This window comes from Rissa tridactyla, chromosome 4 (assembly GCF_028500815.1).
Source record: "Rissa tridactyla isolate bRisTri1 chromosome 4, bRisTri1.patW.cur.20221130, whole genome shotgun sequence".
Taxonomy (NCBI): domain Eukaryota; kingdom Metazoa; phylum Chordata; class Aves; order Charadriiformes; family Laridae; genus Rissa; species Rissa tridactyla.
Window position 1 is genome coordinate 73,323,577 of NC_071469.1, and position 15,145 is coordinate 73,338,721.

General features: G+C 64.6%; 1 protein-coding gene across 1 annotated transcript; it reads left to right on the top strand.

Annotated features, from left to right (window-relative positions):
- The first annotated feature begins 1,805 nt into the window (after positions 1–1,805).
- On the top strand, positions 1,806–14,266 carry MTSS2 (MTSS I-BAR domain containing 2). The gene is given in 18 exon segments (XM_054201104.1): positions 1,806–1,941; positions 5,869–5,930; positions 6,048–6,121; positions 8,034–8,118; positions 8,300–8,391; positions 8,498–8,586; positions 9,380–9,532; positions 9,640–9,747; positions 9,836–9,933; positions 10,425–10,536; positions 10,538–10,636; positions 11,501–11,575; positions 11,844–12,020; positions 12,119–12,282; positions 13,345–13,606; positions 13,608–13,646; positions 13,648–14,004; positions 14,006–14,266. Coding segments are annotated over 18 exon segments (2,232 nt in total). The 5' UTR covers positions 1,806–1,872; the 3' UTR covers positions 14,123–14,266.
- The last annotated feature ends 879 nt before the right edge of the window (positions 14,267–15,145 follow it).

Below are 15,145 nucleotides of genomic sequence, written 5' to 3' on the forward strand. Positions count from 1 at the left end.
TAACAGCCAACCCTTTAGGATGGGCGAGCGGTGGCTTCCCCGGCCCACCGACTGCTCGGAGTGCCAGGGGGGTGTCCCTGTTCCCTGTCCCCAACCCGCTGATGGGACATTGCCGACATGGGCTGGGGCTGCTGCCGGTCCCAGGGCTCTGCCCATCAGTCCTGGCGGGATCGCTGCCTCTTTCCATGCCAAAGGGACGGGGTTTATGGCGAGAAATTCCAGCCGGCTGCCGAAGCGCCGAGCCATAATCGTTTCCTTATGGGTGGCTCTTGACCAGCACTGGGCAGTGCTGCCGGGCTATCGGGGATCGGGGCAGCTTTTCTGGCTGTTTTCTGGGAATAGTCAGCTCCAGCTGAGCCCCGGGGCCCCGACCGAGCATCGTTTCACCTTGAGGTGCAGCGAGGTGTGTCAGGGCTCAGCCTGGACCACTCAGATTTCCAGATGGCGACGGGGAAGGCCTCATTTGCTGGAAGACCGCGTGTTTCCCGTGGCTCTCTGAGAGCCCTAAGATATTTCAGAGCTGCCGTATAATTGCCCCAGAGGGCGTTAAACTTCAGCCTGCGCCGAGGCAATGCCCCGCAACACACCTCAGTGTGCGCCTTCCCCAGGTGAGGAAGGCAGTGGTGGTCAAACAGCCCTTGGAGAGAGACTGAACCAAGCCCTGGCCTGGAGGCAGCATCCCCCCAGCACCTCCAGGGCTCTGGGGGCTGCCCCTGAGCATCCCAGTGCGGTCCCACTGCTGCCCAGCATCCCCGAGCGCACGCCGGGGCTCCCCACCCCGCACCCCAAGAGCATCCTCTGGGGGTCCCCCGCTGCCCTGTGAGCTAACCCTTGGGGCTGCCCCCAGCATCCTCAAGCACCCCTCAGGGCTCCCCACCCAAGAGCATCCTTTGGGGGTCCTCTGCTGCCCTGTGAGCAAACCTCGGGGCTCCCCCCACCAGTGGGGCTGCCCCCCAGTCCCAGCAGCCCAAGCACCACTCGGGGCTCCCCACCCAACACCCCAAGAGCATCTTTTGGGGTTCTTCCAGGGCTCTCTGAGCTAACCCCGGCGCTGCCCCCACCAGCAGGGCTGCCCCCCAGTCCCAAGCATCCCTTGGGGGTCCGCACCCAGCACCCCAAGAGCATCCTTTGGGGTCTCTCCAGGGCTCTGTGAGCAAATCCCTGTGCTGCCCCCCAGCACCCCTCGGGGGTCCCCACCCAGCACCCCAAGAGCATCCTTTTGGGTTCCTCCACTGCCCTGCGAGCTAACCCCGGGGGCTACCCCCCCCCAGCGGCGTTCCCCCCAGTGCCGGCACCCCCAAGCACCGCTCGGGGCTCCCTCCGTTGCACGCCTGGGGCTCCCGGAGCTCCTCCCTGCCCCCCCACAGCAGCTCCCGGAGCATCCCCGCCCCCGGCCCTGCCCCGGCTCCGGCCACCCCAGCGCATCCTCCGGTTGCCCGCTGATGCCCCCCCCCGTCCCCCCTCCCCATCTCCGCCTCCCCCCCCCCCGCCAGCGTCGGGCGGCGCATGTGCCGCGCAGCCCCCGCCCCGCTCCCGCCCCCGCCGCCGCCCCGGGGGCCGCCACTGCCCTCGCCCCACTCCGCGCCCCGCGCACCCTTCCGGCGCCCCGCTCCGCTGGCCCCGGGGGTCGGGGTGGGGGGGGCGGCGGGTCCGCTCAAGCCCCGCGGGTTGTGGTTGGGGGGTGGTTGGTGGTCGGGGGCGGGGGGGGGGGGGGAGCGATGCGCCGCGCCGCGCCCCGCCCGGCCCCCCCGCCGCTCCGCCGCCCCGCCGCCGCCCGGGCGCCGCCCGCCCCCCGCCGCCGCTGAGCCTGGCCCGCCGCCGCCGCGGCCTCCCCCGGCGGCGCCGCCCGCCCCGGGCTGCCGCAGCGCCGCGATGGAGACGGCGGAGAAGGAGTGCGGAGCCCTCGGCGGCCTCTTCCAAGCCATCATCAACGACATGAAGGTAGGGATCCCCTCCCGCAACTCCTCTCCCCGCTTCCCGTTCCGCCGCCGTGACAGCGCTACACCCCCCCACCCCCCCCGGCCCCGTACCCGCACACCGGGAAGGCTCCGCTGCGGGCACCGGGGGGGGGTGGGGTGGGGAACGGGGCTTCCGCATCAGCCCCGCGGCGGGGAGCGGGGCTCGGCTGGGCAGCCCCCAGCTGGGGATCGCGGCCCCACTTCGGGTATCGGAGCCCCACATGAGCCCCGTGTCGGGTAACGGAGCCCCGCATGAGCCCCACCTCGGGTGTCAGAGACCCACATCAGCCCCACGTCGGGTATCAGACCCCACATCAGCCCCACATCGGGTATCAGACCCCCCCCCCCGCATCAGCCCCACTTTGGGTATCTGAGCCCCACCTCGGGTATCACAGCCCCACATCAAGCATCAGAGCCCAGCGCTGGGTGCCAGAGCCCCACATCAACCCCATATTGGGCATCGGGGGAGGGGGGGGGGGGAGCTACTTTGGGCATCGGACCCCATGCTGGGGGTCGCAGACCCATATCATCCCTACATCCATCACCCGGTACCAGAGCCCCATGTCAGGTATTGCAACCCCATATCAGCCTTGTAGCCATCACCAGGCACCGGAGCCCCATATTGGGTATCGGAGCCCCATATCAGCCCCATATCTGTCACCAGGTATCAGAGCCCCATATCACCCCTGTATCTGTCACTGGGTATCGGAGCCCCATGTTGGGTACCAAAGCCCCATATCAGCCCCCCCGTATCCATCACCGGGTATCGGAGCCCCGTATCAGCCCTGTGTCCGTCACCGGGTACCGGAGCCCCACATCCGGTACCACCGACTGGGCATCGTTGCCTCATATCGGGTACCGCTGGCCCCTCATCGGGCATCGCTGGCCATTTGGGGCATCCCGTTGCCCCCGCCCCGCCACCCTCCGCTCCCCGGCTGGGATTTCTGCCGGACCCGCTTGGGTCTGCACCAAATGGAACAAAAAGGTTCCCCCCCGGCTCCTCCATCCCATTTGCCAGCCCGGGGAGGGGACGTCACCTCCACCCTCCCTAGAAGCGGGATGGGGCCGTGGTTAAAAGGAAAAAAAAAAAAAAAAAAGCCTTTTTTTTTGTTTGTTTGTTTTCATTTAAAAAGAAAAAAAAATTAAAAATGCCGGAGGGCATTTTTGCCTGGGGGCTGAGCGGGGAGGAGGGGACCAGCCGGGTTTCTTCATCTCGGGGAGCTGGGGGGGGGGGGGGGGAGCTGAAATTCCCGCTGCCGGCCCCCGGCGTTGGGGTTTAGCCTCAGTCATTTTCGGGAGGCAAAAGCTCTCTTCCTCCTCCTCCTCTTCCTCTCTTCTTGCTGCAGCTCAGTCCAGACAATGCTGTCATTGCCAAAGCAGGGGAGGGGGGGGGGGGGTAAAAAAAAAAAAAAAATAATAAAAGCCTTGCTGAGCAGGAGATTAACCCCTTCCAGGGGCAGCGGAGGCTCCGCGGGGCCGGATTTTGGCCGGGGACTGGGAGAAAAGCCCTCGAGGGAGACAATCCGGCTCTCCCCGGGGCAGCGGGGGCCAGGGCTGGCGGGGAAGGGTGACCAGCCCCCCCCCCCCAAGACGCCTTCACCCCAGCCACTGGCAGCCCAGCTGAGCCCCACACGCCCCGGGGGGAGGCGGGGGCAGCCCGTGCCTCAGTTTCCCCACTCTCCCAATGAGCGGAGGGGGGTGAGCCAGCCCGGAGCTGCCACCACTCCCCACCCCGGCGCGGCCACCCAGCGGCATCCCCGGCCCCATCAGGACGTGGTTGGGCCGGGAGCCCCTCAGCGTGGCGTCGCGCCCCAGCATACCGGGCCGGATTCATTTTCACGCCATTTGTAGGTGGGAAAGATGAGAAAAATAATCAGAAAGAAAAAAAAAAAAAAAAAGAAGAAAAAAGCCACGCTCAGCTCATACCCTGTGCCGGCTCAGCCCCCGGTGGCCCCTAAGGGTGCATTGTCCCTGTCCCCATCTCCCAGCCACGCGGGTGTCCCCGGAGGAGGGACGGGGAAAAATAGTCCCCTGCCCGCAGAGCTGATGATGTTCGATGGCAGCCATGTGCGTAGGGCCCTGTGGCCGGGACCCCTACGCTGGCCACGGGCACAAAGGGACCTTATTTCGGTGGCGGGTGGCTTTTCGGCACCCCTGGACCTCTGCTGGGGGAGACTCAGGCAGCGAAGCCTGGCAGATGTCCCCAAGCTGGCGGCGGCGTCCCCCCGCTGGCTTCGTTCTTCTTGCCTCTCTGCCAGCGTGCTCGGCGTCCCTGGGTGACCTTGGCATGTCCTTGTCCCTGTTGTCCTCGTCCCCATCCTCCTCCCGCCCGGCATCGCGGAGGGCTGTGGGCATTGTGGCATGTCCCCTCGTCTGGGGGGAGCCTCCGCTCACCCTTCCCGGGGTGGCTGGAGGAAGGTGGCCCTGGGCTGGTGGCCCTGCCCTCCGGCAATGACAGTCCCCAGGAACTCGTGGCCCGGAGCCAGGGCACTGCCACAAGTGGCACGTGAAGTGACATCCTCAGACCCCTTCTTTGCTGGCTCACGAGGAAACTGGGGCTTTCGTGGTCCCCAAAAAACCAACATGGGACTAGTCCCGTGCCCCCAGAGGTGCCACCAAGCCGGGCTCATGGAGATGTGCGGTGACCCATGTACTGCCCATGTCCCAGCCTGGTGGCCACCCCCAGGGGGGGTTTGCGAACTCCCAGCACTGCCATCAGATGGTGGCACCAGGGTGGCCTTGCCAGGAGGATAGCACTGGGACTGGCCTCGCCGGGATGGCAGCACCAGCATGGCCTTGCCGCCATGGTGGCACCAGGACTGGCCTCTCTCGTATGGCTTTGCTGGTATGGTGGCACTGGGACCAGCCTCACCGAGATGGCCTCGTCGAGATGGTGGCACCAGGACTGGCTGTGCCAGGCGGGCACTGGGATGGCCTCGCCGAGACGGCACCAGGATTAACCTCACCAGTACAACACTGACCGGCCTCACTGGGATTGTGGCACTGGGATGGCCTCACCGTGTGGTGGCACCAGGATTAGCCTTGCTGGGATGGCACTGGAACTGGCATTACTGGGATTGGCCTCACCGGGATGGCACCAGGATGGTCTTACTGGGACTCCCAAGACTGGATCTCCGAGACGCCCCTTGGATTGGCCTCACTGGGACAGCACTGGGATGGCCTCGTGGGGATGGTGGCACCAGGACAGCACTGGGATGGCCTCGCCGTGAGGGCACTGGGACTGGTCTTGCTTGGGATGGCGTCAGGATGGCCTGGTCAGGATGGCATCAGGGCTTGGCCTCACTGGGACGGCATTGCGGTGGCCTTCCCAGGACCTGTCCATGTCCCCACGCAACCATGCCATTTGGGACTGGGGGGACCCTAGACCTCCCCTCCTGCCCCGTTGGTCCTTGGGAGAGCAGGGGGCTACCGGGGCTACCCGCTGTGGGGCTGGAGCCCTCCACCATGGTGGTTTTGGCCATCTCTGCTGGTTTGGCCATCGCTGCTGTGGGGGGAGGCCACGGGCGCTGAGGGGCTCTGCTGGCCGGGGGCTCGGAGCTTGCCTGTGCACCACCGCCTTTCCTCCCCTCAAATTTCCAAACCCGTAAGCTGCCTTCATCCCTTTGAGGAAGAAGAGGAAGAGGATGAGATCAGCCCGGATCCTGAGGTCTCTGTGGTCTACTGTATTGCGTGGCCAAACTGGGAAAAAAAAAAAAAAAAAACAAAAACGTGAGGGGGAAAGGGTTGTGCTCAGTTTTTGTTAGCCATTGGAGAAGCCACACCTGGCCAGGCACGGCCACTGAGCTGCCCCGTCTCTCCCTAACGGTGAAGGAGGGGTCTGCCCTGCCTGGGGAGGGGGCGCAGGGGGGTGAGGGGCTCCGGCTGTCACTGTCCCCTTCCTTCCTTGCAGAGCTCCTACCCCATCTGGGAGGACTTCAACTCGAAGGCCACCAAGCTGCACTCCCAGCTCAGGTGAGTGGCCAGTGGTGGTGGGGGGACACACACAGGGGACCCCTCCACTGCTCCCCGTGGGCACATCACGGGGTGCCCAGCGCCCACTGAGCTCCCCGCTTGCTCTCTCTGCCACAGGACCACGGTGCTGGCCGCAGTCGCCTTCCTGGATGCCTTCCAGAAAGTGGCCGACATGGCCACCAACACCCGAGGTAGGGTCCTCCCCACCCAGGAGGTGGGTGTCCCCAGGCTCGGCCGGGCAGGGGGACGGCTAACGAGTGTCCCCTGCGGGGTTGTCCCCCTGCCCCAGGTGGCTGGGGTTGGGCTTCAAGGGGTAGGGGTGGGCACCTCCACCGTCCATGGAGACGTGTCCAACCTGTCCCCGCTCCGAGGTGGAGCATCCCCTGGGAAGCAGGGCTGGAAAGACAGGGTGCAGCTGAGGCTGGGGAGCGGGTAAGGTGGGCACCCACGTGGGTGCTGCTCCTCGCCGCCCACGGGTGCTTAGCTGGCCATCTTCTGGTGGGGCTGGCTTGCTTGCAGGGAGATTCGGTGGCGGTGCCCTGCACCCATCTCTGCCCCCACCGGTGTGGGGCCGAGCTGCCCTCCCGCTGTCCCTTGTCCCCTGCACCCACCTGGGAGGTGCCCGAGGGGGTCCAGGGATGGGGAATTGAATGGAGGGAGAAGACGCAGGAGCCCCCGCTCGGCTGCTTGGGGGGCAAACCCTGACCCACAATGTGAAGAGCGGAGGCCGCGGGTGGTGTGTGTCCCCCCCGCCCCCCCGCAATGCTGCTATGGGGTGGGGGGCGACCGGACCCCCGGCCCCTCTCCGGGTGCCCGCTGGTGGCGAGGAGCCGCTTCCCACCGCTCGGCTTCTGCCAAGCAGATGGTCCCGGGCTGGTTTGCAGACTGGCGGCATCCAGGCCATCTGGAGCTGCGCGGGGAGGGGGAGGAGGAGGAGGAGGAGGCGGAGGCAGCAGCTTGAGCCGGGATCAGCTTTGCCTCCAAACCCACTGGCCCACTGCACCCGGAGGCGGGGGGGGACACACTGGGGACAGCTGGTGACCGGCGCCACAGGAGTTAGCATCACGGGCTGGTGGCACCGCTGGGTGGTGGCATTTTGGGGACGCCCCTGGACATCCCTGCTTTTTTTGGAGGGGGTGGATGCGGAATTGGGAGGCAGAGCAGCAGCGTGGGGAAACTGAGGCAGGGCGGGGGGGCAGGGGAGCTGGCTGGCGGCCTCACACGTGGCGCGTGAGCGCGTGGGGAATCGGATTAGGAGCAGCAGGAGCCGGGATAAGAGCATTAGGAGTGGGATTAGGAGAATACCCCGGCACAGGAGAAGGCCCTCGGCCCACGGGCTCCCCCATTTCCACAGTGCTGGGGGGCTGGGGGGTGCCCAAAACTCCTGAAAAGGGTGGGAGGTGTCTCTGGAGGTTTTTCGTGGGGGGGGAGAAAAATGCAGAATTATCACTCCCTAGTCAGCACCCGGAGATTTTGGATTGCTGCTTTTCCTGGGATTTGCCAGCAGCACTGCCACCATGTGGCCATCCTTAGGCTTCAGAGTGAACAGGAGTTTCACCAAAAAGGCACGCTGCTGCTTTCCCTTGCTGGCAAATTTTTCCCCCGGGGAGCTCTGACTCCCTATTTATCCATCGGGATCGGGATTGGGATTGTGCCTGGAGGTGAGGGACGCAGCCAGCTGCCTGGCAGGGGGCTGGGGAGGAAAACCAGTCCCGGAGCTGTTTGCTCCCAGCCGGCCGGTTTCTCGGTCGGTGCCTGGCGGGCTGCGCGATACCTCGCCCCCTCCCTCCCGTCATCCCCCCAGTACTGGATTTGAGACAAACTGGGGAAAACCAGAAGCGGGGTTTCATTTCGAAACCAGGGGAAGGGATATTTAGTGCTTTATTTATTAGTTGATTTATTTATTTAGTCGATTTATGGGGGGAAAATGAAGAGAGACATCCCTGACCCAAAGCATCTCCAAAGCCCAGTGCATCCCAGCGCTGCTCGTCCCCGCTGCGAGCCAGCCTGGTCCCAGGATACAAACTGGGCCGGCACTGGTGTGGGGGTGTCCCCTGCCCCTCGTCAGCGGTGTTTTGCTCCCCCCCCCGCCCACCCCGACAGGTGCCACAAGGGACATTGGCTCCGCGCTGACCCGCATGTGCATGCGGCACCGCAGCATCGAGGCCAAGCTCCGGCAGTTCACCAAGTAAGCGTGCCCGGGGCACCAGCGACACGAGTTGGCCGGGCTCAGCCCTTCTTCTCTGAAGAAGGAGATGCTGGATGTCGGCCGGGCCTGGGGTGAGGGGGCACGGGTCGTTGTCCGTCGTCCCCCCCCCCCATCTCCGGCGCTCTCCCATGGTCTCTGGCTCCCTCTCTCCCCGCTCCAGCGCCCTCATGGAGAGCCTGATAAACCCTTTGCAGGACAGGATTGAGGACTGGAAGAAAACTGCCAACCAGCTGGACAAGGACCACGCGAAAGGTACTGGTGGGACGGGACAGATCCGTGCTGGGGGGGGTGGAGGGGGTGCTGCGCCGGTCAGTGTCGGGGGGGGGGGTCCCCTCTGACACCACTTTTGTGCCCCCAGAGTACAAGCGAGCCCGCCACGAGATCAAGAAAAAATCCTCCGACACCCTCAAGCTCCAGAAAAAGGCTCGTAAAGGTGAGGGGGGGGGTGTCTTCTAGGAGGGGAAGGGGGGGGTTACCCCTGCCAGCTATCCCCACCCCGTGACACCCCTGGACGGGGCACACCCCGGCTGCTTCCCGGGGATGGTGGGCACCAGGGGGGGTCCCGCTGCCCCCGCCCCCCTGCAGAAAGGGGGGGGTGCTGGCACGGCCCCGGGGGGGTGGCGGGGAGGCGGGGGGCGCGCGCCCTGGCCCTCGGCCTCTTTTCACACGTTTTCTCTGTCTCCTTCTCTCTTCCCTCCCCTCCACATCCTTCCTGTAGAGCTGCTTGGTAAGTGAACCGCTGGCCCCCCCCCCGCTCCCCCCCCCCACCCCAAGCCCCTTCTCTGCTTCCTCATCTGCTGCCCCCCCCCCCAAGTCTCCCCGGGGCCGGGGACACCTCCATCCATCCATCCATCTGTCTGTCTGTCCGTCCATCTGCTCCCTGTGCCTGCCCCCCCCCCCCCCCCCCCAGCTTTTAGCTTTAGCTTACATCCCGCATCCCGGGGCTATGCCAGCCCCGGGGGGGGGGTCCCCTGGTCCCAAGCACCAGGGATGGGGACAGGGTGGCAGAGGAGGCCCCTCCCCCCCATCCCTGCACCCCCAGGGCTGCTGCAGGGTGAGGATGCTCCTGGGATACGGGCACGGGGGTGGGACCCCGTGGTACTCGCTGGGACGTGAGGATGGGGTGATGTCTCCCAGCTGGGTGGCTCCTGGCTTAGCCATGGGACCCCCCCCAGCAGATTTTGGGGGGGGGGGATATGGGGGGAGCCTGGGGCTGATGGTACCCCGTCTCGCAGGGAAGGGGGACCTGCAGCCCCAGCTGGACAACGCGCTGCAGGACGTCAACGACATGTACCTGCTGCTGGAGGAGACGGAGAAGCAGGCGGTCCGCAAAGCCCTCATCGAGGAGCGGGGTCGCTTCTGCACCTTCATCACCTTCCTGCAGCCCGTGGTGGTGAGCGCCGGGGGCTGGCATGGGGCGGGGGGGGGTGGTTTGGGGGGTGGGGGTCGCTGCTGCCCCATGGGGTGCTGATGCTCCCCCCCAACCTTGTCTGGCCGCAGAATGGGGAGCTCACCATGCTGGGGGAGATCACTCACCTGCAGGGCATCATCGAGGACCTGGTGGTGCTCACCGCTGAGCCCCACAAGCTGCCCCCCGCCAGCGAGCAGGTCAGTGCGGGGGACGGGGACGGAGGGGGCGGTGGTAGGGAAGGGTGGGGAGCACCTTTGGGGGGCCTAAACCCCATCCTTTCTGTAGGTGATCAAGGACCTGAAGGGCTCCGACTACAGCTGGTCCTACCAGACCCCCCCATCCTCGCCCAGCAGCTCCAGCTCCCGCAAGTCCAGCATGTGCAGGTATGGTGGGGTGGGCTCGCTGCCGGGAAATCCAGCCCCTCTTCATTAACCCCGGGGTGGGGGGGGGGCGGGTAATGATGCTTACGGCCCTTGGGCATGCTCATGAGGTGCATGTCAGCCTCCATGTGTCCGTACGGCCAACTGGTCCCCAGTAACATGGAGGAACTGGTCTTAGCACGCTGGGATGGGTGTGGGGTCGGGGCTGGTGGACCTATGGGTGCCTGGCACATGCCCCGTCCTCCGGTTTTGGGCACGATGGGAGGGTTTGGGGCAAACATGTCCCCTTAGCCACGTGCCCCAGCCTGTTCCCTGAGAGTGGGGGACCCCGGAAGGGAAAGGGGTGGACCCTGTGCCTCAGTTTCCCCAGGCTGGGGTGTGGGGCAGGGTGCTGGGACCCTCGCCGCCTCCGAACCTCCGTCTTAAACTCTCTTTTCCTTCCTATGTCGTCCCTGCCGGCGTGTCCCTGTCCCCTCCCCCCGGCGCCCCCCCAGCAGCGTTAGCAGTGCCAAGGGTGGCGTGGCGTGGCCCGGCGGGGCTCAGACCTGCTCACCCAGTTCCACCTATCGCTACCGCAGCCTGGCGCAGCCCCCCGCCGCCGCCACCCCGCCTCTCCAGCGTCTCCTCCCACGACTCCGGCTTCATCTCCCAGGACGCCGCTTACTCCAAACCGCCTTCCCCCATGCCCTCCGACATCACTAGCCAGGTATAGTGGGGGGGGGGGGAGGGGGGCAGCGCCACTGCATCCCCTCCGTGCCTCAGTTTTCCCCTTCTGTAGAATGGGTGGGTGCTGCTGGGTGCAACACTAAGGAGCTGGTGTAGAGGTGATGGGACACCCCCCACCCCCCCCACAAGGTGTGTTTCCAGCTGCATTGGCATCACAGGAGATAAATAATGGGAATATTGGGGGATGCCAGCCCTGGCCACAGTCCAGAGAAACCCCATCTGTGACCCCCCCTCCCAGGGATAGGGCACAGGTATCCCCCCTCACCGTGCTGGGGGAATGCGGTATTTCCCAATCACCCCAGCCCCGTAACACCCAGTTTGTACCAGTCCCCCAGTAGGCATCGTGGAGCAAAGCTTCCCCGTCGTCCTGCGTCCTTCCCCGTGCCGAGGATGCTCTGGGATGCCCCCCCCCCCCGTCAGCCCCCGGGAGGTGCCGATGCCTTGTGCTGCCTGTGCCACCGGGCTGCCTGGCACTGCCAGCACCGGGGTTGGCACGTCCAACGCTAACCTGACATTGCCAAACCCAGCGCTGCTGATGGTGGCGAGAGCCCCCGGGGGTCCCTCCGGCTTGTGGGGACCGTCCCCGCTCCCCAGGCTGGCTGTTGGCTCGGCGGGGGCTTGGGCTTGGGGTTGAGCATCCCGGCTTCCCCCAGCCGGCATCTCCCCGGCTCTGCAGCCCCTCCCTGCTGCCGGGTCGGATCCTGCTCCTCTTCCCGCATCTGCTGGGGGCCTGGGTTGGCTGGGGAAGCCGTGACCGATGCTTTAACCGGGGGTCACGGCTGTGCTTTCCTAATGGCCTCTTCTCTCCCCCTCCGCCTCACCGCTTGGCCTCCCGGCACGGCAGAAATCCTCCAGCTCGGCATCCTCGGAGGCCTCGGAGACCTGCCAGTCGGTTAGCGAGTGCAGCTCCCCCACCTCGGTTAGTCCTTGCTCCGGTGCCCCCCGCGCTGTCCCCCATCCCCCCGGGTTGCATTTTCACACCTGGGCCCCCCACCACCACCACCACCTTGTGGGGGTTCAGCCCCCAGACCCCCTCATCCCATCCCATCCCACCCCACGGCGGGGCAGAGCATCCCAGGCGGCACCCGTGGCTCGGCGACAGGGGGGACACTGGTGCCTGTCCCCTCCCGCCCTGCCCCGCGTTCGGCTCCTGGCCCCGGTGTCACCCCATGCCTTGCCCCTTGCAGGACTGGTCCAAGGCCAGCCCCTATGACCAGCCGGTGGTCCCCACCCTGCAGCGGCGCAAGGACCGCGTGGAGCACCTGCGGGAAGCCGAGATGGGCTCACCTGCCGGCGGGTACCCGGCCATCGGCGGCGAGGATGCTCCCAGGCCCCGCATGTCACCCGCCACCATTGCCGCCAAGGTACCGGCTCCGTCGGGGCGAGCGCAGTGGTGGCGGGCTTTCGGGGGGCTCCCAAGAGAGGAAGCAGGGTGCTGACGGTGTCCCCTGCACCCCCACAGCATGGGGAGGAGGTGTCCCCCGCCGCCAGCGACCTGGCCATGGTCTTGACCCGGGGGCTGAGCCTGGAGCACCAGAAGAGCAGCCGGGACTCGTTGCAGTACTCCAGCGGCTACAGCACGCAGACCACCACCCCCTCCTGCTCCGAGGACACCATCCCTTCCCAAGTACCTCCCCCACGGCAGCGAAGGGCACCTGGGGCCACCCGAAATGGCACACAGAGAAGGGAAGGGAACAGCAGAGGCTTTGGTGGTCCTGGGGCACATCTGTGCACGCTGGGCATCAGTAGCATCGCGTAGGGGCTGGTGGGATAAGGATTTAATGCATGTTGGAGGTTTGGTGTGCGGCACAAGCATCGTGCCAACATGGTAACCACGAGGTTTCCTGGTTAGTTGGGTGTTAGTTGGGTCTTGATGGCTACGGTTGTGCCGGGCAGTGCAATAGCAGGTAGCACCATTGGTTTGCGGGGACGTGTTTGTGCACAGTGGTTGGGTACAGGGCAGAGATGGTGGCAGATGGTCGGTGGTGGCAGTGGAGGTGGTGGTTGGAGGTCGAGTAACCACAGGGACAGGCGTGTTGTGCCGTGATTGTGTTGGCACGGTGATGGCTGAGCCGGTTGTGAGCACGTGATGGTGACGGTGGAGGTTGGCTGTGATCATGTTGTGATGGCACTGGTTGGGGTGGTTGTGATGGTGATGGTTGGGTTCGTGGTTGCCTTGTGGTGGTGATGGTTGGGTTTGATTGTGGTTGCCTTGTGATGGTGATGGTTGGGTTTGATTGTGGTTGCCTTGTGATGGTGATGGTTGGGTTTGATTGTGGTTGCCTTGTGATGGTGATGGTTGGGTTTGATTGTGGTTGCCTTGAGATCGTGATGGTTGGGTTTGATTGTGGTTGCCTTGAGATCGTGATGGTTGGGTTTGATTGTGGTTGCCTTGAGATGGTGATGGTTGGGTTTGATTGTGGTTGCCTTGTGACGGTGATGGTTGGGCACCTCAAGTTGCCTTGAGGTGGTGGCGAAGGTTGGGCTTGATGGTGAGCATGTTGTGCCAGCAATAGTTGGGGCCAGCTGGGATTGTGTTGCAATGGTGGCAATTGAGTTTGGTTGTGGTCGTGCTGTGACGGTGGTAGTTGGGTGTGGCCACGATTGCGTTGTGAAGTTGGTGGTTGGGCTTGGCAGTGCCAGCTGTGACACCTGCCCAGCCCTGCTGACCGTGCTGCCCCCCTCCCCAGGGTCTGACTACGACTGCTATTCGGTGAACGGCGATGTGGAGTGCGACCCCCAGAGCGACTTCGACAAGTCCTCCACTATCCCACGCAACAGCAACATCGCCCAGAACTACCGGCGGATGATCCAGACCAAACGTCCTGCCTCCACCGCCGGGCTGCCCACAGGCACCAACCTCCCGGCCGGCACCACCCCGGGGGTGGCCACCATCCGCCGCACGCCCTCCACCAAACCCTCAGTCCGCCGTACCCTCTCCAACGCCGGCCCCCATCCCCATCCGACCCCCCATCGTCCCCGTCAAGACCCCCCACCGTCCCCGACTCCCCCGGCTACACCGGCCCCACGCGAGTGGGCAGCGAAGAGTGTGTCTTCTACGTCGATGACGCCTCGCCGAACCCCCTGGATTTTGCCAAAGCTTCGCCCAAGCGGCTGAGCCTTCCCAACACCGCCTGGGGCGGCGGGGCCATGGAGATCTCCGTCTACCCCGGGGCCGGCCAGCACCTCTCCGCCGAGGAAGAGGAGGACCAACAGTTGGCCGCCAACCGGCACAGCTTGGTGGAGAAGATCGGCGAGCTGGTGGCCGGTGCCCACGCCCTGGGGGAAGGCCAGTTCCCCTTCCCCACCGCCCTCGCGGGGTCCGGCCCCGGCGAGGAGACCCCCGTTGCCCCCCCCGGCAGCCTCCATGGACCCCCCGGCCGAAGACATGCTGGTGGCCATCCGGCGTGGGGTGCGCCTGCGCAGGACCGTCACCAACGACAGGTCGGCCCCGCGGATATCGTGATGACGCCCTGGCCAGCGGGGAAGCGCCCAGCCCGGCCCACGGAACCCCCTCACACACCCCGGGGGCACCTGCTGCGCCTCCCCGGGAGCCCCCCCACCTGCCGGCACCCGCTGCCCCCCCCGCCTCGCTGCCCCCTGCTTTCAGCTCCTCTGTCTCCTCCATCCCTCCCCTCCCGCCCCTTCCCTTTGCTTATGGCTTTCCTTCACGTCTTCTCTCCTGGGCTCCTTTACACCTCTTTTTCTCCTTTTCTCTTCTTTGTATCTTTTTTTCTTTTTCATCTCTCTTTCCTGTCTTTTTTGTCTCTTTTTCGTCTTTTTCATCTCTTTTTTGTTTCTTCTTTTCCTCTTTTTTCCTTTATTCTTCTTTCCTCTTCTATTTTTCTTCTCTATTCTTTCTCCTCTTTTCCTTTTTTCTTCTTTTCCTCTTCTTCTATTTTTCTTCTCTTTTTCTAGTCTTTTTCCTCTTTTCCTTTTTTCTTCGATTTCCTTCTGTTCTTTTCCTCTTCTTCTTCTATTTTTCGTCTCTTTCCCTATTCTTTTTCTTCTGTTTGTCTTCTCTCCTTTTTCTCTCCTTCTCTTTTTCTTGTCCCCTTTCCTTCTCCTTTTCCTCGCCTCATCCTCTCTTTTTCTTCTTTTCCTCTCCTTTTCTTCTTCTTCTTTCCCCTTTCTTCCTTCTGTTCCCCTTCATCTTTCCTTCTTTTTCCCTTCTTTTTCCCTTCTTTTTCCCTTCTTTTTCCCTTCTTTTTCCCTTCTTTTTCCCTTCTTTTTCTTCCCCCATTCTTTTCCGGTTTTTCCTCTTTTTTCCCTTTTACCGTCTGTTTCTCCCTTTTCCTTTTTCCCCTCTCTCTTCCCGCCCCCCCCAGACCCTTCCCAGCCGCAGGCGGGTGCTCCCAGCCCCGGCAGGAGGGGACGGGGCCAGCGGGGGCCGTGGCAGGAGCAGCACCAGGAGCAGGGAGGGGGTGACCTTCCCGTGCGCCCCCCCTACCCCGCTGCCTGCTTGGGGCCAGCGCGGCTCAGCCCCATT